This window comes from Fukomys damarensis, unplaced genomic scaffold (assembly GCF_012274545.1).
Source record: "Fukomys damarensis isolate Sample0158 unplaced genomic scaffold, DMR_v1.0_HiC HiC_scaffold_38, whole genome shotgun sequence".
NCBI classification, from domain to species: domain Eukaryota; kingdom Metazoa; phylum Chordata; class Mammalia; order Rodentia; family Bathyergidae; genus Fukomys; species Fukomys damarensis.
The window spans coordinates 29,309,799-29,330,940 of NW_022900950.1; the positions used below are offsets into that span (position 1 = coordinate 29,309,799).

Consider the following 21,142-nt stretch of genomic DNA (forward strand, 5'->3'; position numbering starts at 1 on the left):
AGAGAGAGAGAGAGAGAGAGAGAGAGAGAGAGAGAGAGAGAGAGAGAGGGAGAGAGGGAGGGAGAGCCCAGAGAGGAAAGGTCCAGGAACAAGACACAGTCTTTAAGGTCACAAACTATGGCCCTCTCCCTTCAACAAGGCCCCACTTCAAAATTTTCTGTCACCTCCCAGTAATACCATCCAACTATGATCTTAACAGTGGATGAATTCACTTGATGAAGTAAGTACCCTCACCCTCATAATCCAGTCATCTCTCCAGGCATTTCTTCATCCAGTGAAGTTGACAACCACAATTAACTGTCACAGTGTACCTCAAAGATACTTCATGTGCCTCTCAGGTACTTCATGATGTCATTTCCTCAATCTTCATAGGATTCCTTGGGGGCATCAGCTCATATTTTTATGTGCTTGCCTTTAAAAGTTGTTGGTTGATTTTTTTTTCTGTCCTGTATTACTTGTTAATACTGTGCAGTATTTATTCAGAATTAAAACTGACATCAGTTATGCTGCCTTCTTCTCTTTTATTGCCTCTGTCTTGACAAAGGATTTAAGGAGAGAATAAAGATAAATGAATAAAGTTACTCTTTATATTTCTTCAGTATGGTAACACATTGCCGTTATATCAAGTTTCCTTTCTGGCCTTAAATGATTGCCCATATACAATTCAGTCATTCCTCTTGTTTGCTTTGAGAGGAACTTCTTGGACTTTATTTTTTTCTGGTAGAAGTTATTCAGGGACTGGCTGAAATAACAAAGTCATAGTATCAGTCCTTGGCTTCTGTTTCTTTCTCTTGTAATTATACTGTTGTTTATGAGAACTTATAAAGTATTTTATTTATGGTAAAAGAAAGGATTTACTATCTTAAGAGTAGAAATAACATACGGTATTCCAAATCTTTAAAAGTGGACTGCAAATCTATGGACTTATTAGATGTCTCTCTCTCTTTTTTTTTTTTTTTTTTTTTTTTTTTTTTTTTGGTACTGGGGATTGAACTCAGGGTACTTGCGCTTGCAAGACAGGCCACCGAACTGCAGAGCTAAATCTCCGGCCCCGATGTGTCTCTTTTTGAAGTCAGATTCTTACTAGGTTTGTGTTATTATAACAGGATTTTTACTAGGTTTGACTTATATATTATATTGAATCGAATACATATATACATATATTTTGTTGTTATTTTCTCTTGCAGTCGGATGCCTCCTCCCCCTAGTGATTCTTGTGACTTTAATGATCCCCGGCTGCTGAAAAATATTGAAGATCACCATGTGAGTCCATCACTTTACTTCTAAGACAATAAATAGCTTATGGTTCCTGATTATTTATATAACATATGTGCATTGTGTTGAAGTGGCAATTTTGGAGCCTGGGAAAAGGAACCATTTCAATTTTTACTGTGTTAATACTTTAGGCAGGTGATTTATAAAAAACTTTGTTGTGAGCCTACATAAATTAGTGTAAAGCTGAGTTTAAGTAGGCAGTGAAGTTATAAAGTGGCACACCGAGGTCAGATCTCACCCCAGAATTCTGTAATAGTTTGGATTTCTGTTGCTTTATAAGATTGTTGCAGTACCTTTTCTTTGCAGCTGTGAATCTAAGAGACCATGTGCTTTGAAAGATCACTGGATAACTTTTGACAAAGATACTTTTAGGAAACAAAAAAGCAAGATATAATAACAGGTAGCATTTGCTGCATTCTACTCTATGCCAGACACTCAACCTGTGTTTCCCTTAGCAGTTGAGACACCTCTGAGAGGTAACAGGAAGTTGCATAAAAAGAATGAATTGGTAAGCTTACAGCCTAAGTCTGTCCAGTTTATTTTTTTTTACAGAGATGGGCTGTCCCTGAACTTCTGAGCTCCATTGGTCCTCTTGTCTCAGCCTTCCAAGTAGCTAGAATTGCAGTCACATGGCACTGTGCCCAGCTTATGTTCAGTTCCTAATTATGACACTGTACTACCTCAACTGTTCTAGTAAACCAGGATTAACTATGCAATTGTATCAATTCATTTTTTATTTAACGGTTACTCTAAAAAATACCAACTTAGAAAAAAGTATTCTATGTAAAAGGATTTTACAAATAGTTAATTAGTATAAACTGGTCTTTCCTGAAAATAATTTCTGAATTTAAAGTTAGATAAACATAAGCAAATTAAAAGCTTGTCTTTCCAAAATTTTGTTAAGACATACATACATTCAAAACTTTGGACTGTGGTTGCATCTCAGTGGTACAGTGCTTGCTTAGCATGTGTGGCACCCCGGGTTACAGCCCCTGAAACCTTTTCTAAATTGTCAATGAGGAAATTCTTTGTCGCAATCAGTTCTCATGTTTTTTAATGCTAAAACACTCCCAGCAGCAATTCTCAACAGTGAGTGTGTGAGGGCTCCCATGTCCCAGGTCAGCAGTTCTGACCAGCACTGGGCTGAGCCTGGGAAGTAAGTGGTCCCATGATCCAGTGAGCACGTTGCAGAAGTCCATGCTCTACCACAGTCTCAGACACCAAGGTAGGAACAGCCACCAGATGTTCTTCAAGTAGCAGGGTAATGTTGCCAAAGACTCTTGGGAGGAGAGTGGTTTTAATCAAAGATGTCAGAAAATCAAGTGTTTTGTGAAGACTTGCTTTCTGAAAGAGGAATCAGGTGTGTTCATTTAATACTCATCTGAGACTGATAACAAAGGTGGTGGGAAGGTGAATGGGAAAAGAGATGGTGCAGGGTGTCATGGAAATACTTAGGAAACTGCTCTTGGTCTAGTTTCACAAGGTTTGTTTCCCAACTATCAGTCAGCGGGTCAGAAAGTAGTGGAGGAAGTAAGGAGGTTACAAAGCACAGATCCTGCCAAGACCCAGCGCCAGGTTAGGAAGAAAGCAAATTGCTGAATCCCCTTTCCAGGAGAGGCTCATTTATCTATGTACTGAGCTAAATTTGGGAAGCCTCATTTACATTAAACCCTTGGCTCTGAGTATGAGAGGCAGAGGAATAAAAAACACTCAAAGGATTTCTGTTAAATGGAGAAAGAAACATAGGACATTGTTAAGAGCTGTCGTCCTCTTTTGCAGGATAGGAACCATGTAGCAAGGGGAGAAGTGATTTCATTTTGTCTTAGTACAGTGGTGCCCCCTCAGTAGGCACCCTGGGTGTTATAATTGCTGAGATGTGAGTAGTGTGGCCATCTAACGCCACCAAATGGTCTCTGTATTCACAAAATGTGGGAAGCCATGGATACTCGGGGCCAGGGGCAAATCCTCATCTGGAGAAGAGATCTTCATGCTGCTGGGATCCTAATTCTTGAAATCTTTTCATACAGTGCATGGAGTAATGTACCCAATGGGTGTTTTTCTTTTTTTCTTTTTTCTCTGAGTTTGTTGGTACATTTTAGGTATACAGTAGTTATATTCATCATTGGGATCTTGCACCTTTATGTGAGAGGTCTTGGTTCTCATTTTTTACCCTTGTCCCTGCCCTCCCTTCAATGGGTGTTTTTCAACAATTTAAAGGCAGGCCTTCCTAGAGCAGTTGTGCATTTGCCAAAACATAGTGGGGTTCCTCTCCAAAGAGAGGAATTTATCTACTACAGAATTTTCATTTTCCTGGGTCATCATTTCTGACTTTCTGGGTCCCTCAGGACTCTTTTAAGCTTAATAGCCAGAATAAGATTTGGCCCTTAGAGATTCAACCTATGGAAAATTTCAAAGGACAGTTCTCATGATCCCTCGATTACAGTGTACACTGGTGACTTTGCATTTGTGGATACATTTCCAAATTGCCAGGAAGCAGAGATAGCTTTCTTTTGAATCATTATGCCTAGGACTTTGAGCTTCAGTTTTTAAAAAAATATCATTTCTATCTATATATTATTTGGATCCTTTGTAGCTACAGTTTGGAGTGCACAACAATTTGAGGCATGTATCATTTTCTGCTGTATCAAGTTCATCAAGTGGAAAATACTTATTTCTGGGTATATAGAATTTTGTGCACATTAAAGACTGTAAAATGAAAGACAGATATTGTGTGACTTCACTTGTATGAGTACAAAGAATAAATAAAATCAGAGTCAGAAATCATGGGAAAGTCTATTAGGGGGAAGAGGGGACAGAGAATTAGGATTTGAAGGGTACAGAGTTTCTGTTGGGGATGATTAAAAAGTTTTGGGTACAGACCATGGTGATATATATTGTGAATTTATTCAGTGCACTGAATTGTACATTTACAAATGGTTAAAATGATAAATATTGCACGTAAAATTTTACTACACCCCCTGCTTTCCAAGATATGCACGTATGCACATGTGTGTATATAAAGATACGTGTATTGTTCCCCAATAAACAACTAGTTCTTCAAAGTTATAAAAAAAGTTTGTTCCAGAAAAAAGTTTATTTTCAAAAACGGAAAAATTTATTTTCAAAACCAGCTAACATATATTACAAACATCTTCAGATTAATTTTGTCTCTTTTCTTAATTTGTTATAGAATGCCAAGTTAGAGAACCAAAGGTAGATGCACGCTGTCATTGGAGTCTTGTTTTTGTTTTTATGAATTTGGTCTGGGCCGTGATTCAAGTTTGAAAGTTGATTTGAATATATGTGTGCTGCTCTTCTTTGTAACTGTCACAAAACATGTCACCTTTAAGTTTATTCTTTTAGATATAAAGTCAAAAAGACTCCTTGTGTTGTTTCACCATGGAACATGGGTAGTTTTTAGATGCAGGGGAAGACAATCTTGAATTGAAGCCCAATTCTCAAAATAAAGAGCTTTGGGGAAAAATATTTTTCAACGGTAGGCGCTGAGGAATTTGTGAATCCCCTAATCTCACTGACTCGAATTTAATGTGTTCTTTCTATTCATGTAGGCTGATAAGAAGTAGCCATGTGAACAGTGGTGATTTGCTTTCATGAAATTCCTCTTAAGTCATAGTGACGAGGGGGAGGGGCTGTGTTAAAATCTTTTCTACAGCAGTCAGCGTGTTTATCACTTAAAAAAAACTTCCCTGAAAAATAAGGAAGCACCTTATGTGCTTACAAATGTGAAAATACAAATTATCTCAAGCTTATAGCTGATTGCTTCTTTAAAAAGGTCACATTAACGACATTGGCATTAAAATAGCCTCACACAAGGAACTTTGTTACCACTTTTGTCTTTGAAAATCATTGTTGAAGTGCTAGTCCATGCAGATAGAGGAGAGCTGAAAAAAAATATATGGAAGAGTTGATTTGTGGATGATAATATTGCCTTAAGAACCTTGGATAGCCAACTGAAATTCACAAAGTTGGTAAGAGCTGTTACAATTGCAGATTAAATCAGCCTTTAAAAAATCATTTAAAAAAAACTTATTTGGCAAGAATAAACCACTGTGAGATGAAATGGAAATCAGATTCCCTCATAGTATAAAAAGCAACAGAAGGTTGGGGGCATAGCTCAGTGGTAGTGTAAGACCTAAAGTCTCACTTCCACTCCAAGGAGCGTGAACAGCCAAAAAGGCCTCTATGATGCTGAGCCCTAAAACCCAGCGAGGCTCCGGGAGCTTGATGGAGAAACCCAGGAGGGAACACCCCAGGCTAGATGGTAAATAGACCTTTATTAGTCTGGCCAGACGGCACTCCCAGAGCCAGGTAGCTCAGAGAGGCAACTGCTCAGGGGCTGAGGTGCTTTTTATAAGGTTTTTCTAAACAAAAAGTCAGTAAATTTACAGAACAAGACTGCAAACACATTGCTTATCTCATGCACGAAATGTTCTATGGTCACCTTTTGTATACCATTCGCCCCTGGACTGGCTGTTAGTCCAGTTAGCAATTAGCATATGAAGAAGCACAGTCTCTGGTCTACTAGCCTGGAGTCATTTTAGCTTATTCAAGTCTTACAGTAGAGTGCTTGACCAGCTTTTATAAAACCCTGGGTTCCATTCTTAGCACTGAGAAAAAAATGTAGTTTATTAAAAAAAGAAAAAGCAATAGTTTAAACATGTCATGCAGTTGTAAAAAGGAAAATTCCTTAGACCAATTAAATTTAGTGGACTCTGAGCAGAGAAAAGCAAAACAAGGCATACCAAAAAACAAAAACAAAAACAAAAAACAACAACCAAAAAAAGAGGGCTAGAAGTAGAGCCCTTGCCTAGCATGTATGAGGCCCCAAGACCAACCCGCAGCATGGGAAGGAGGATGGCTTATTGAAAATCAGACCTGTCTCAGACCAGGTAGGTTCTATAAACTCCAACTAACAATGTAATCTGACAGCGTTTATAGAAAAACAGAAGCGAGGTATAGAAAAACAAACTAATTGGCTATATCTTAATCAATCAACTGATTTTATAGATTAACTAGCTAGTTGGGTATAGCCTAATATTAGCCAATTGGCCTCAGGGCTTCCTGCAGCCAGCTAAAATTCAGTCAGTACGATTAAATTTGATATTGGTTTGGTCTGTTGGTGCTTAGTACAGGTACCCATGGCAAAGTCACAGCCAAATCCATAGCTCACTATTTATTGTATTACTGAACACAGTGCTTCACTTACAGCAGTTACTCAAGTATTTTTTTCTTTTTAAAATTTTTATTTCAATGTAATACAAGTAGATATTAATGAAATATTTTTAAAACACTCCTATAAAAATAAAGCAAAATTTTATAACAAATTATAGAAAAACATTAGTTAATACATCTTAAAAGAATGGCCAAAATGTTAGAGTTCAGGTATTTTTTAAGCAAATAAAAACTAATAAGATAATACTAGGTCTTATTATATGATTTAGAAGCCTTTAGTGAATGATATTCTTAGATAGGAAAGGTAGTGTTAGATCTTTATTTTCCTACTAATTATAAATATAGTATAATTTCAATGAAAATTGTAGGATTATTTCTTTATGAGGAAGATAGGAGCAATCAACTCAATGAATATCTAGAGCAGTTATAGTTTTCAGTGTTTTTTGTGGTAGTGAATGGAGGATGCCCTGCCTTACAGGTATTGAGATTGTTAGGAAAGAGGACAAGAAACAGAGGCTTGAGCTCAAAGGGCAGGTTTATTTCAGAACAAACTAGAGAGGGACCACTTTGGCACTAGAGACTATACAGGCTACTCTCATACAGGCTATAGGGTTTTTATAGGATTGTGGGAACAAGGTGTGTGTGTGTGTGTGTGTGTGTGTGTGTGTGTGTAGTTTTCAGTGAAAAGGAGCTATGGTTACTTGTTAGAGACAAGTCTTGAGGATGCACAGGGAGTTGCGGTTACTTGTCAAGCACAGGGCTGAGTAATGAGGGGAGTTATGGATCACAGCTCTGGTTTCTGGGCCTTATCAACCCATCATTGTACATTTGTAGCAGGTACACAAGCACAAGTGTGGCGGGGGGGTTGATGTGATTCTGTTCAGCTCAGAATGGCAGCAGTCAGATTCTCTCAAAATCGTAAAATTAAAGTTCAGACACATTGTAGAACAGATGCATGTCAGCCGGGTGGAAAGATCAGGGGTGTGTGTGTTTCAGTGATCCCATGTAGGCACAAGCAGGAACACGGGGATGTGGGATATGAGGGGCTAGGGCTGTGGCAGTTGCAGGGCGCTCAGTGCTGCTCTTGGTTCTCCTCTGGGGCATGGGTGGCACTCAGCAGCCAGGTTCTGAGACGTGGAACTGGTGCAGTGACTGCTGTACTGAGTCCCAGGGGATGAGAGTGTGGGAGAACCAACTGCCAGCTGGGAGAGGGCTGCCGTGAAGGGACAGTGGGAAAGGACATCTGACCAGAGTGACGGGAGATGGGCTCATGCAGAGCCTGTGTTGGGTCATGGGGGATGTCGGGTCCAGTTTAGGATCTGGACTCTGCTAGGACAGCCAGGGAACTATCACTGGATTTATAGCAGGGAATGACTTGCATCCAGCCCGAGTGTATAAGGTGTGATTTAAAAAATATAGTGAATGTTAAAATTTTTAAGAATTATGACAATAATAGACATATTCCCATTGATCCCGTCAAGATACTCCCCTTCACTTGAATACTTATTTCTTCACCTTGGCCACTTTCTGAAGCAGTTCTGGAAGTCCTTTTTCCTTAATGTCTTTGGCTGTACTGTTACGAGTGCCTTGATATCCTGAATCCATTCCAAATGTTTACCTTCAGGGTCATTTTTCCTTTAGAGAAGAGCCAGAAGTCACACAGTGCCGTCTCTGGAATAAGGTGAATAAAGACATACTGTAATGTTTTGGGGAGGCTGCTTTTCCATTGGATGGCGCTAGGCAGCAGCATTTTTAATCACACCTCATAAAGATACTCACAGAAGAAGATGTCTAGAACTGCTTTAGAAAGTGGCAAGAAGGGTGGCATGTGTGTATGAAGTGAGGGGGAATATTTTGAGGACGATTAACAGCCTTATATCTTTTACTGTAGTCATTATTTAAGCATTCACCATGTATTTGATTACATCCTGGACATCAGTATTGTAACTGAGGGGCTAACGTGGTCTGTTGCTTGTAGCCTACAGCCCCCTGCATACAGGAGTTCCTCACCCTGCTGGCTGTGTGCCACACTGTCGTTCCCGAGAAGGATGGAGAGGAGATCATCTACCAGGCTTCCTCCCCAGGTGAGGGCTCTCGGTGGCTGTGCCGTTCCAGCCCCTACCCTGGAGGTGATTTGTGGGAGAGGTAGGGCCTGCTGGCTTCATACCACTTCCAGGTTGGACTGCAGGTGTGAAATGTGCCAGAGCCTGTGCTGGGCTCTCCTGACTCTCTTGATGACCCTTTGATGGCAGAAAGGATCTCGCATTTCCCAGCAATAGTTATTGGGCTCCACAGAGCTTTCCAGGGAGAACAGGGCTGCATGGGCCACATGTTGTGGATTTCCACTGCTGGGGGAAATGTGTATTGGAGCAGTTGCTCTTTTCCCACTTCTGGATATCTGAATCTCACAGCGCTACAACTAAAACATGGCCTTGCTTGGAAGAGGTGCTTAGTCAGAGTGAGTACAATATCAGGTTGATTAGGAGAACGTGATGCCAACTGAAAGCAGTGGGAGGCAGATCATTATTCTCCTGGGGAGTTAGCTCTCAGCCCATACCATCACGTCCTATGGAAGGGCTCACTTCAGGCCCAGGTAGTAGGAAGAGCAAGGACTCTTGGCCCCTGGGTCCTTACTAATGTACAGGAACTCCAGGCTTCCTTAGCCACGGGAGTCTTAGTTTGAAAAATGGCCCTTCACAGAAGTCTGTCACAATGCAGGCTAAGTTAGTATTTCACCAAACTTCTGCTTGACAGATGAAGCTGCTTTGGTGAAAGGAGCTAAGAAGCTGGGCTTCGTCTTCACAGCCAGAACACCGTACTCTGTCATCATAGAAGCGGTAAGAGCCAGATCTGTGCGCATTCCAGACCCCCCACTGTTTTCAAGACTGTATCTTTGAAATTATGTGAATGCCATGGCTACATTTTTCTTTTTCTTTCAGTGAAAAAAAAAATAGACTCAAGACACCCAGTCGTTGGGTCTTATGTCATTGTATGAGCTTATTTTGCATTGTTATAAATTCTCCTTTAAAGATGCTTCTCTATAAGTCTTCAATACACTGATGTAATATATGGCAAGGAACTTTGCAGGTCTTTTCTCTAAAAGTTGGGAAAATGGCTTCATGTCCCGCATCTCTGAGGCAGGTTCCGTGTTTCTCTGTGGCTGCTGTGCCCAATGGCTCCTACTCAGTGTGCCCTCGGTCCGCAGGACTTCAACTCTGGTTGTGAGAGACGAAAGTTAGAGCTTAAGATCTTTTTTATTTATATTGTTGTGTTTCCCTCCTGACATCAAGGAGTTTCTGTATTTTTCTTTCTTTCTTTCTTTTTAGCTTTCCTCCCTGTGGACTAGTGGCAGAAATTTAGTGATAGGATAATTGAGTATCCATTATTCAAAATGTTTGAGACCGGAAATGTTTCAGATTTCATTTTCTTTTTCATGCTTTGAAATATTTGCATTCCTATAAAGAGATACCTTGGTCTAGATACCCAGGTCTAGACATGAATGCATTTATGTTTCCTAAATACCTTCGCCACACAGTCTGAGAGTCATTTTTATAGTAATTGTAGTGTGCCCCTGTTGTGACTGTGACTGCTCCCAGGAGGTTGGTGCGGGATTTTTCACTTGTTTTGGCATGTCAGTGCTAAAAACGTTTTGGAGTTTGGATCTTCACATTAGGGACTCACAGTCTGTATCAAGAATAAAATCAAATAGGGCCGGGGATTTAGCTCAGTGGTGCTGCGCCTGCCTCGCAAGTGCAAGGCCCTACGTTCGATCCCAGGTGCAAAAATAAATAATTAAATAAATAAAAAGAATTAATCAAATAGACGGGCAGCAGGTGACAGTAGTGGTTAGGGCTGGCACAGCACTGCTGTTGTTACTGAGGATCAACTAAAAGGGCTGTGACTCTCTGTGGCCCAGGAGGGCCGGCTGTTAGTCACTATCTTCCGTTGCTCTCCTCTCAATTTGGAAAAACTGATAGATCATTACAGTTTTTAGCTCATTCTTAAGTCGCTAGTCCTATTTAATGAACTTGAAGTTTACTTCCAAGTGGTATAATAAATTGATATTGTCCTGAGGTGACAGTAGTTTTTTCCTTTTACTTAGAAAATACCCAAACCTATAATATATCATAGCTTTTGCAAAGTGCCTATCTCCTGGTGTCTTCAGTTTCTTTTGGAGTACGGAGACCAAACTGGTTTTATTTTTACTTTATTTCAATCAACAGAGGGAATTTAGCTAAAGGAAATATGCATTCATTATTAGTGGAATGAAGTGCTGATTGAATATAGAATTTCTCTCATAGTAATTGAAAGAAAAAATGAGTCTTTTTCTCCTTTGGGTCGAGCAGACTTTCAACCCTGATGGTAGGATTTTCAGGTGGGAAGAGTGAGAGGCTGGGCAGGCTGAGTGTGAGCAGAGGAGCTGCTTGTGCTTGGCTCGTGGTGCCAGGAAAGCAAGGGAGCAGAGAACCTATGACATGTCGTCACAGTATTAGATGCTGGACAGGCTCCCCTCTGCTATGCTATTGAAATCTTCTGTCCTGTTTCTGGGAGTAAAAAAAAGATGGCCTGATTAGTCGGGCCTCAAAAGTATTAATTAAAAATCCTATTCAACCATGAATTCTGGGCTGTAATTGATCCACAAATTCTCCAGTTGACCATCAGCTACTTCCACGGAGGGTCCTTCCTTACCTACCGCCGTGATCACGGACACACATGCGCTGTGTGTGTGGGGGCGTGAGATTGGTGTGATAGAGAGGCAGAGAGGAGGTTGGTGCTGGCAGTGAACAGGGAGGGCTTTTCTGAACAGGGCCAGACAGAGTGGGGGTCAGCTGGGGAAGAAGGGAATTGGGATACTCAGAGGTGAATTAAAGACTGACAAAGCTCTATTAAATGGAAGCTGGGGGTGCTTTAGGATCAGTGAGGTGGGGTGCAGCACTGTGGTGGGAAGATGTTTATAGGTTCAGTCACAGACTTGGTAATTTGTTATTTCATTGATTACTTTTGTTAAGCCTGAGAGACTAACACTGTCACCATTCATAAGAAAGTCACCTACTTAGTAGCAGTAACTGGATTCAAACTGATTGCGATGTTATTACATTTAAAAATTTGAAAATGGCATGCACACAATCTACAATGTTTTTCAGATGGAAAAATTGTGAATATTGATGTTCTAACTTGAGAGAATTCAAAGAAAGGGCATTTCATTGTTAATTGCCCTAAGACCAGGTGCATATTCATAATCCTTATGTGCAACTCTAAAGCACCAAATCTTTGAATTCCAAGTTTTCCCTCTAAGTCTGGGGAACAGTCTTTTGGCATTAAAAACTAATAAGAACTGACAAGAGCCTATTTATGGTCATTATGACTCATTCAGTTTTATAGTCTTACGTTTTCGAGAAAATTGAGTGCTCTCACCCTACTGGGGACATATGCTAATAAGATATATGCATAGGCTTTTATAAAAATGTATAAAACCCTGAATTCATAAGCATCACTGGCCCCAGGATTTCTGAGGGTGCTGGGTCTTTTAGCGTCATCTTTTTGGCTGTCCCAGTCGAACCTTAAGAGCCATAGAGATAACTGATGAAAAAGAAGCTTCTACTGTACCAGAAGAGGGCACTGTGATCCCACCAGATTGTGAGAAAACTGCTCCGGGTAAAGAGGTGGTTACAATACAAGGGTCTAGAGGAGGGGAAGAGTGTTTATAATTGAGGGCAGATACTTTGAGATACTATTTTGCACCTCAGGTAAAAGCCTGTTTTTCTTACTGCAGATGGGACAGGAACAGACATTTGGAATCCTCAATGTCTTGGAATTTTCCAGGTATGTTTTTCTTTCAAACATTTGAAATTTTAACATCTATTTAACAACTTCATGTGCATATTTGCATAATTGTTTGGATTAGTACATAAGCATTAAATGTGGTAAATATACCTCCATTAACCCTTTTCTCCTTGGAATTTGTGACTTCAGTGAAATAAAGTGAAGTTGATCATTTCCCTTTATTTTTTTCCCAAAGGGTTGCATACACTTCCGTGTCTTCCCTTCCCCTTACCCCTCCCGGGCCTGGTGATCTTGCATAATCAGGGGCAGGTGCATGCATCTACAAGGATAGAGTGTGTGAGTGTTTTTATCCACCTTTGAGATTGTGCCTCCTGCCACACCTGAGAACTTCCCTGGGGCCTGCGAAGTTGACAAATAATGACAACTCAGATCAGTTTGTTCCATTAGAGGCCTTGTCCATGTAGGGCAGTTCTCTTGTACACATTCCAAAGCATTCTCCTCAATTCAGCTTTTTTTTTTTTTTAAGACCTAGAAATATCTGTTGGATTCTTTTGTTCTCCTGGAGCATTCATGGTTTGTTATGAGGAACCACATCTTAATGCTAGTTTCTTTTTCCCACTTTAAAATTGATGGTTAATGCTAGAGTGAGGTTTTATTGCTATCTCAAAAGCTTGTTTTCCTATTATTGACATTTAGAGGGTTTTTCAAGAACCTTTATTAAGTGATTAACAGTTTGTTCTGTTTTATAAGATGTTCAATGAAGGTCAACTTTTATCTCATTATGGGAAAGTCTTTCCAGTTCTAGTTTTTACTTTGAGGACTTTAAGCTTGAATGTGGTGGGTCAGAAGCCCTCAGACATTCAGTGGGAGAGACAGGATGAGTAATAACAGAAATAGTTCATGTAGGAAGTGTGTGGTCAGAGACATACTACACATCTCTCTAGACTTTATGCTGCTCCCAAAAGTTTATTATTGGAGGTTGCTTTGTGGCTGCATTAACTGGAAGCATCAGTTAATGATCACTATAAAGGGAATTAGATAAAAACAGATGAATATGAATAGAGATATGAGGATGTATTTTTAAAAGACCATGGAATAGGAAGAGGAAACAGAGATATCATTTGTGGTTGTGGTGGTTCTGTTTTAATCGACTTGTCGTTTTCCTGGTACAACTTAATCCTGTGGTACTCTTTTGGGGTAGTTGGTGGTATTTGCTTTATTCATTGAGAAACTGAAACACAAGTTAGAGAATTATGCTAAGGTAGCTGAGGAAGGATTCAAACCCAGATAAGAGAGTCTGCAGGTCACGATGTCTAAAATTATGCAGAGCTGAAGACCTGATGTCCCTATTCTTTGGAGCTTATAGTCCAATAGGAATCATCAGATGAAGAGACCATAAAGATGGGTGTCTGGGTCCACTGGGGTTGGGGTATATTTCAGAAGTTTGAAATGCCAGGGAAGGGGTAACTAGAGTGGACAGGAGAGGAGAATGGTGAGTCTTTTGCACAGTAAGCCTGGTGTGGTGTACGAGAGGGTCAGTTCGAGGTGAGGCCAGCCTGCCAAAGTGGGTAAGAGCAAGAAGAGGAGGAATTTGGGCAATAGGAACTGTAGAAGCCCAGAGAGTGGAAAATGGATCATGATGAGAGATGTGTGAGAAAGTGAAAGGAGAGGACAGAAAAGGACCCCAGGCTGAATTGGGACCTTCTATTCATTTATAATTTCTCCCCATAAAACAGACCAGTGACAACTTTTTGTTTCTTACAGTGACAGAAAAAGGATGTCTGTAATTGTCCGAACTCCTTCAGGACAACTTCGACTGTACTGTAAAGGGGCTGTAAGTATCTACATAGCATCTCCTAAGCACAGGGTTGTTGGTTACTTCTTAAATCTGCTGCTTTTCCTAACTGCTGATCCCCTCACCCCCTAATCCTTTGCTCAAAGTTGAAAAAGTGCTTCCAGGCCTGATGTCATGGTGACAAGGCCACTGGACATACTGTGGTTTGAGGCAGCATGGCAGAGGCAGTTAGTGCACAGTGAGCATCCAGTCGAATGTTGGTTTCAGAAAGAGCAGCTTGTTGTGTGAAGGCAAACTCCATGGAGGATGAATTCTGATACCAGTTTTATCCCCAATATCTTGTGACTCCATAAAGTAATTTGCGCTGGCCCAAGACACGAGTCTGTAAGTGGCCTGGTAGATGGTGCCTCTCTGACAGCTATTCTTCCCAAAAGCTGTGATTTATTTTTTACTCATTGCAGTAGGCCTAAGGGCAGTATGCATGTGTAACCACATTTTTAATCTTCCTTTGATCAGTTTCCCCTAGTTAGGCATTTGGTCCTGTCTCCCACCTGGTAATCAAACCCAAAGGTGCTGTCTCTAAGGAAAGATGTTATTATTTATGAATTTTGCTTGTAAAATTATATCCTGTTAAATGGTGGTCATATGGGTTGAAGAAAAGAACTTTTAAGCTTATTTTATGAGACTGTGTCAAGCATATGATATTATCACAGGGTCAATATTGGTTGAAAAATCTCACTAAACTTTACCAGTTGTGGGGAAAAAGGTGGTTTTATTTTAGTACAGTAGGACTAAGGATTTTCAAAAATGAGTAATGCATGGGACTTCTAAAGGCATTGTATCTGGACCCGTAAAAGAATTCTGATTTTATGATAGCAACTTCTGTTAAAATCATTAAGATGTGTTCTGTGTTACATTTTTAAAAATGAATAGTTATTTTCCATTGTGTTCTCAATATTCCAGCAAGTGAGGTGGCAGAGAGAGGAAGGCAACAAATACAGAACAGTACAAATATGAAAGTGCTGCCAGGGCATTTTATTTTTATAGAATTTAATTACCATATCTCCAAACCTGCCTCCTAAGCCATACTTGTTCTTAAAATCAGTGTCTGGATACTCTGCAGTGTACAGCATATTTGATGGATTATCTCCGTCCAGACCCACACCCCTGCCTATCAGTCATGCAAATCATCACAGGTGATGGGCTGTATGAACCTGTGTGTTTCTCGGCAGGAATGGGTTCAGTTGTGCCTTCTGTGTTGTGCCTTCCCTGTTAGGAGAACTCCAGTGTCTGCAAGCATGGGTGTACTAGAGTAACTTAGGTTGCATATTTTTCTCTTACTCTTTCTTCATGGAAAACCTCTAACATTTCTGTATTACAGGTTGAGACCACCTCTAATCCAGAAATTCAAAATGTTCCAAAATCTCAATCTTTTGAGCATTAACATAGTGGAAAGTTCTACACCTGACCTCATATAAGTCAAAATGCAGGCACAGTAAATGTACTGTGTAGAATCATCTGCAGGCTGTGTGTATGTGGAGCATGAATGAATTTTGTGTTTAGATGTGGGTCCCAACCTGTAGATGTTTCATTATGTATGTGCAAATCCTATTCTAAAATATGAAAAAAATCCAAAATCTATACTACTGCTGGTTCCAAGCAACTCAGACAAGGGATACTTAGACTGTACACACTTTAGGATGAGGGTTTGCAAATTGTTGGTGAACCTAAGCACTGTCGTGTCCTTGATTATTCTGCTTGGTCCTAGGGTGTTTTTACTTGGCTTTTAAGGTACATAACAGCTTTTGGTTTTGTTGGGCATATCCAAACCCACTTTTTTTCAAAGCTCGTGCCTCAGCCAACCAAAGACGCTAATCTTACTCACTCAGGTATTTTCATGTCCATTAGATAAACACTATTAAACCAAGCCACGTTTAGCATGCTGACTGGGAGATTTCCTGAAGGGTTTGCCAGTCACAATCAGTGTTTCCCTATTTTATAGGATAATGTAATTTTTGAAAGGCTTTCAAAAGATTCAAAGTACATGGAGGAAACGTTATGCCATCTGGAATATTTTGCCACAGAAGGTAAGCAAAATTTGGAAATGTTTTTGGTCCTTGAAGCTGTGCTTTCAAGTGTTTATGGCTGATGCTTGAGTAAGCAGTCTTGTTCTGAATATGCGTTTCCTTTTAGGACACACTTGGCTTGCTTCATAGGAGTATATTCCTCAAGGGCCTACCCTGTCCTCTCCAATTGCCACATTTTGTGCCTGTGGCAGTGACAAAATAAGTGGCCTAGTCTGAACTCAGTTACCCAACGTGATTCTGCTAACTCATAACCAGTCATGCAGCAGGAGGTGCAGGCTAACTCTGGACATGTGGTATCATCTTGTCCCTTTCTTAGAAAACTTGTTGTCATTTCCCTGTGCCTCTCCTGTTATTCTTATGACACTGGCTAATCCCACTTTAAGGAAACAATTCACCAAACCCACAGAGAGCAGGAATGGTGCTTTCTAGAAGCCACCAGACAAACCTGGTGTCAGATTTTCCTGCTTGTGGGTGCGATGATAGCTGGAGCCATGCTTCAGTGCTGCTGCTGCTGCTGCTCTCTGTGTGGAGTGTTCCTGTGCCTGCACGAGAGCATTCACATGAACGAGTGTGCACACATACGTGCTTACCCACGGGCATGGCTGCCTGAAAACTTGGCTCTTTAATGTGATTGAATGCTGAGCTTTTTATTGCTGTCTTGAAACATACTTTCTCTACTTGAAGATTTCTGCCTCACATACGTGCACTGTGCGTGGCACCTGCACCCTCTGCTGTGCAAAATTTACAAAATTTATAGAAGAGTTGGTTTATTTCAGAATATAGTGGAGCCATCTTTAAATTCCCTCTGTAGATATGTGAGTGCTGAATTAGAATGACCTAAAAAGCAGACTATTTCTTTAATTATTTGAGCATGCGGATGTAAGAGGAAGCCACGTAATGTCTCTTAGGATGTAAATTACAGTATCCTTTCTGTCCGCATTCAACAGTGCCTGTTTTTCAGGCTTGCGGACTCTCTGTGTGGCCTATGCTGATCTCTCTGAAGCTGATTATGAGGAGTGGCTGAAAGTCTATCAAGAAGCCAGCATCATATTGAAAGACAGAGCTCAAAGGTTGGAAGAGTGTTATGAGATTATTGAGAAGGTAACCACACTCAGGATAGTCTTTCTGTTCCTACTGAAGAACCTCACTGCCTACTGAACAAGGCTTTGAATAGGAATACGTCTGCTGTACAGTTATGCTTTCTTCTCTCTAAATGAATCCTTACCTTTGAATCATATCTTTGCTTTAGAATCACTTAGTATTCAAAGATCCAGCCACCTTCAGCTAAACATTAATGATGTTTTAAGAAATATTAGGTCAAAAACTGCATCAATTTCTTTCTGGGTTTGCCTAAGATTCATAAGGTCAGGTTACCCTATTGAGTCATGTGAGGCTATTAGGTCACCCTATTGAGAATGTCGTATAGTAGGCTGGTTAGATATTGGAGAAACTTATTCTAATATTATTTATGCCCTAGTGGTGCTATTCCATATTGCCTACATCATTTTTTGTTGTTGTTGTTGTCATTATTTTCAGTTCAACTCAAGGCATTAGTTCATTTTGAACTTATTTGGATTCCCTGAAATTTAGAAGCTATGTTTTAACTTTTCTCCTTTGATGCCAGCAGCCATGGAACCATCTATTTTCCAGTATCTAAAGTACACCTAAAGCCATCACCCATTTGCTTTTTTTCATTCCTTCATATTTTAAAATTCCCCTTTGCTTTTTCTGAGTTTTTGCTTGGGCTTTATATTCCGTTGTTCACATTCAGTCATTGTAATGGAATCCTAGCAGCCATGATACTGAATTCAAGCATAGATTTTGCCCTGCTTTTCTTGTTTAGAAAAAGATGAGTTAACTTCATCAGTTTGCTCGAGCAAGGCAAAGTTCTAAACAGAACAGCATTCCTGATGGAAGATGGTGCCTAGAGCACACCTCATGTGCAGGCTGTATTTATAGCAAGACAAAAGAGAGTGACATATAGAAGCCATTGGGTTGGTTTCAGTCGGCATTTGCCGTATATGGACATGTTTTGTTCCCTGATTGGCTGGAAGCTCAGCTTCTGTGATTGGTTTCAAACATATGCCTTTTGGTTGGATTGCAGTTTGCTTAGCGATCTAGGTAATAGTTCTCTACCGTAGAGAGTTCATTTGGGGCCAAATTTTATAATCTATATACAGAGACAAGTTTAGGCCAAATTCAACACTAGAAATATCCAAAATTAACTTTTACAGTCAGAAAAACGTAATTAAATGGGTACCATATCCATGTAGTACTAAGCATGTGGTGGGTGCTCATTAGGTAGCTGGATTTCCCCTTGGTCTAATCATAGAGAGCTAAAGTGCTGTGTCATAGACTCAGGGAAGGCAGTGAGGGATGAATGGGCCATCTGTACAGCAGCTTCTCTGAACAAGGCCAGACCCATGCACAGATCTCTTACTGTTATACCTGCAGATAAGAGTATCACTAGAATCAGTTCTTCTCTTAAGTGCAGCTTGGTGCTTTACTTATCAGAGGAATGGCTTATGCACTGTTAAGTTGGGATAATCACTTCCTTGTGCACTCTGGATGCTTTCTATCCTGATGTGCTCAGAACCAAGGAATGAAAGACGAGTGCTAGTTGCCTGTGTGTGTGGAGAGGTGTCAGCCTTGTGAATTGTTTGGAGTTCCCCACACCTAGATATCATTAATCACCTAACGGACTGGGGCTTGGTGTAGACGATTAAGTTAACTGTCTCAGAACCTTTTCATTGGCTTTGTCAGAGTTGTCATTAATGCTGTTCTTGACTGTGAATTAATCTAACTGAAGACGTTTTTCAACCTAGAATTTACTATTACTTGGAGCCACAGCCATAGAAGACCGCCTTCAGGCTGGTGTTCCAGAAACCATAGCAACTCTATTGAAGGCAGAAATTAAGATATGGGTGTTGACAGGAGACAAACAAGAAACTGCAATTAACATAGGTAATCAATTTTAAAAGTGATTTCTTAGCACTGGTGTTCATTTTTGTAAGCGTCTTGTAGACATATCTAAGTGTTTTAGATAATATTATGTGGAAATCTTCACTTACAGGATCAGAGAGTTTACCCAAATTCAGGGATGTTGCTCTTTCACATGCTACCTGCCTGTTACAAATACTGGAACCATCATAGCTTCCTGAAAAGAATGAAACACACTTGGAATATACCATTTGAATTGAAAAGTTGGCTTTTCTAATTTCTTCACAAAGTTTCACTCTGAGAAGCTATTTATACTAGATTTAAGTATGCATCATTGTTATAATTATAACCAATTTTAGTAATTTTACCAATGGATATGTTTTTCTGTGAGTTTCATATCTTTCTCTTCCCCATTTTGGATGACAACCTTCCTTGCTGAACTTCACAGAGGTGGAAATTGAAGAAAGGCAACTTAACTCAGAATCGCTGTGTTAAAGAAGCCCAATTTAAGCTTAAAAAGGAGTTGAAGCTAATTTTTTAAAAACTGTAACTTGGATCATTAGAAATATTTTGAAATAGTCTCTACTTAGGTCATCATTATGATACTGGACCTGGTACAGAGGTGGTAAAATGAATACAGTTGTACAGTACAATGTCTTTATGGAAACAGTCTCTATTATTGCTGCTTTTAGAAGAAAACATGTTAGAAACTGTGAAGATTTTTAGACTGCAGTTCTGTTCAGAGTAGACTCCTTGGGTTAAATATTTGGGTTTTGAGGCAACCCTTTCCTCAGAACCTGCTGTTTTGACTCAGTAACCTCAGCTGCAGATAATACTTACCCTTGGAGTGAATTTTATTTATTTTTTTAAATAGAGAAATGCCATGTAATCATTTCTTATTGGTAAGGCTAATTAAGTGCAATTCAGTTTACTGAACAACAGAAGTTCAAGTCACAGAGAATGATATAGGTTTTTATGAACATTCTTGAGGCAACACCTGTAAACTTTGTCTCTGATCTGTGTTGTTTGTCATTCAAGTGCATGGTTTAGGGCAAGAGTGTGATGATAACTCAGTGCAGACCCATCATTGCTGCTAGAAAATAAAACCCCCAGGCATATCCCTTTGAGGACCTGTGAGTAGCATCTTCCTAACTGAAGAACAACACATTTACTTTTTGTGTGCTTTCTGTATTTGTGTATAGGTTGCTCAGGTGTTGTTTCCCATTAAAATTTGCTCTAAAACACCTATCAATCTATGGCCCCTGTTCATCATAGAAAACGTAACTGCTGCCCTGAAATGCTTACCTAAAACTTACTTAATATGATGTGCTTTCTGACCTCTTAAAGTGATATGGAAAAAGTGGATATAACCCCTCAGTTAAAAATGAGCATAGTGATAACCTTTTTAGCTCCCCAGATCTTGAGTGTTCCTACTGGACTAATGCTGTATGCATTCTCCTTGCTCCAGACTTAGCTTCTGTAAGCATTTGACTTGTCTGCTGTGGAAGCTCATGGGGCACCTGTCCATCACCCTGCCCCTTGGGGCACTCATGACCCTTTCCTTGCTTTGTTTTGTTACACTGGAGCCTATTTGAGCTCAGCTGGAATAAACACAAGGGAAAGCAAAGGGCTGGAAGTCAACCCAGAAAACAACAATGGGAGTATTAGTTGCAAAGGAGAATTTTGCTGGCATTGGTAAGCCTGCCCTGAGCCTTATGCCATAACTGACCATCCAAATACTTTTAAAAACGTTGATTATTTTGTACTTTATCAGTGAAGGTATAGTAACATAACATGTGTGATGTTGGTGCCAGAAGTAGTCACATCTGTTAGCTTTTTCTTAAATGATCTTTCATAGTGAATCCTCCTCAAGACCACTCAAAGATGGTGCCTCCTACTTAAAAGCTGATGAGGTTGTCAAAGTCTTTATGTTTATACTGGAAGTTTTATCAACTTCTATTTTATCTAGTGTTATCATTCACATTTGAACTCTTCTTTGATGTTAGTCAGTATGTATCTAACGGTTAGGGAATCAGAGTTCCTTAAGGGAACTAGGCCTGGATTATTC

At 40.0% G+C, this 21,142-nt stretch overlaps 1 protein-coding gene across 4 annotated transcripts in view; it reads left to right on the forward strand.

Moving 5' to 3' along the window:
* The window catches only part of LOC104862098 (phospholipid-transporting ATPase IB), a 642,570-nt gene that overhangs the window by 202,984 nt on the left and 418,444 nt on the right, over window positions 1-21,142 (forward strand). For all 4 annotated transcript variants that reach the window (XM_010623803.3, XM_010623807.3, XM_010623808.2 and 1 more), the window contains exons 16-23: window positions 1,188-1,263; window positions 8,447-8,552; window positions 9,223-9,305; window positions 12,242-12,291; window positions 14,017-14,086; window positions 16,050-16,134; window positions 17,096-17,235; window positions 18,960-19,098. In XM_010623803.3, coding sequence (XP_010622105.1) covers window positions 1,188-1,263; window positions 8,447-8,552; window positions 9,223-9,305; window positions 12,242-12,291; window positions 14,017-14,086; window positions 16,050-16,134; window positions 17,096-17,235; window positions 18,960-19,098 — 749 coding nt within the window. The remainder of the gene's footprint in view (window positions 1-1,187; window positions 1,264-8,446; window positions 8,553-9,222; window positions 9,306-12,241; window positions 12,292-14,016; window positions 14,087-16,049; window positions 16,135-17,095; window positions 17,236-18,959; window positions 19,099-21,142) is intronic.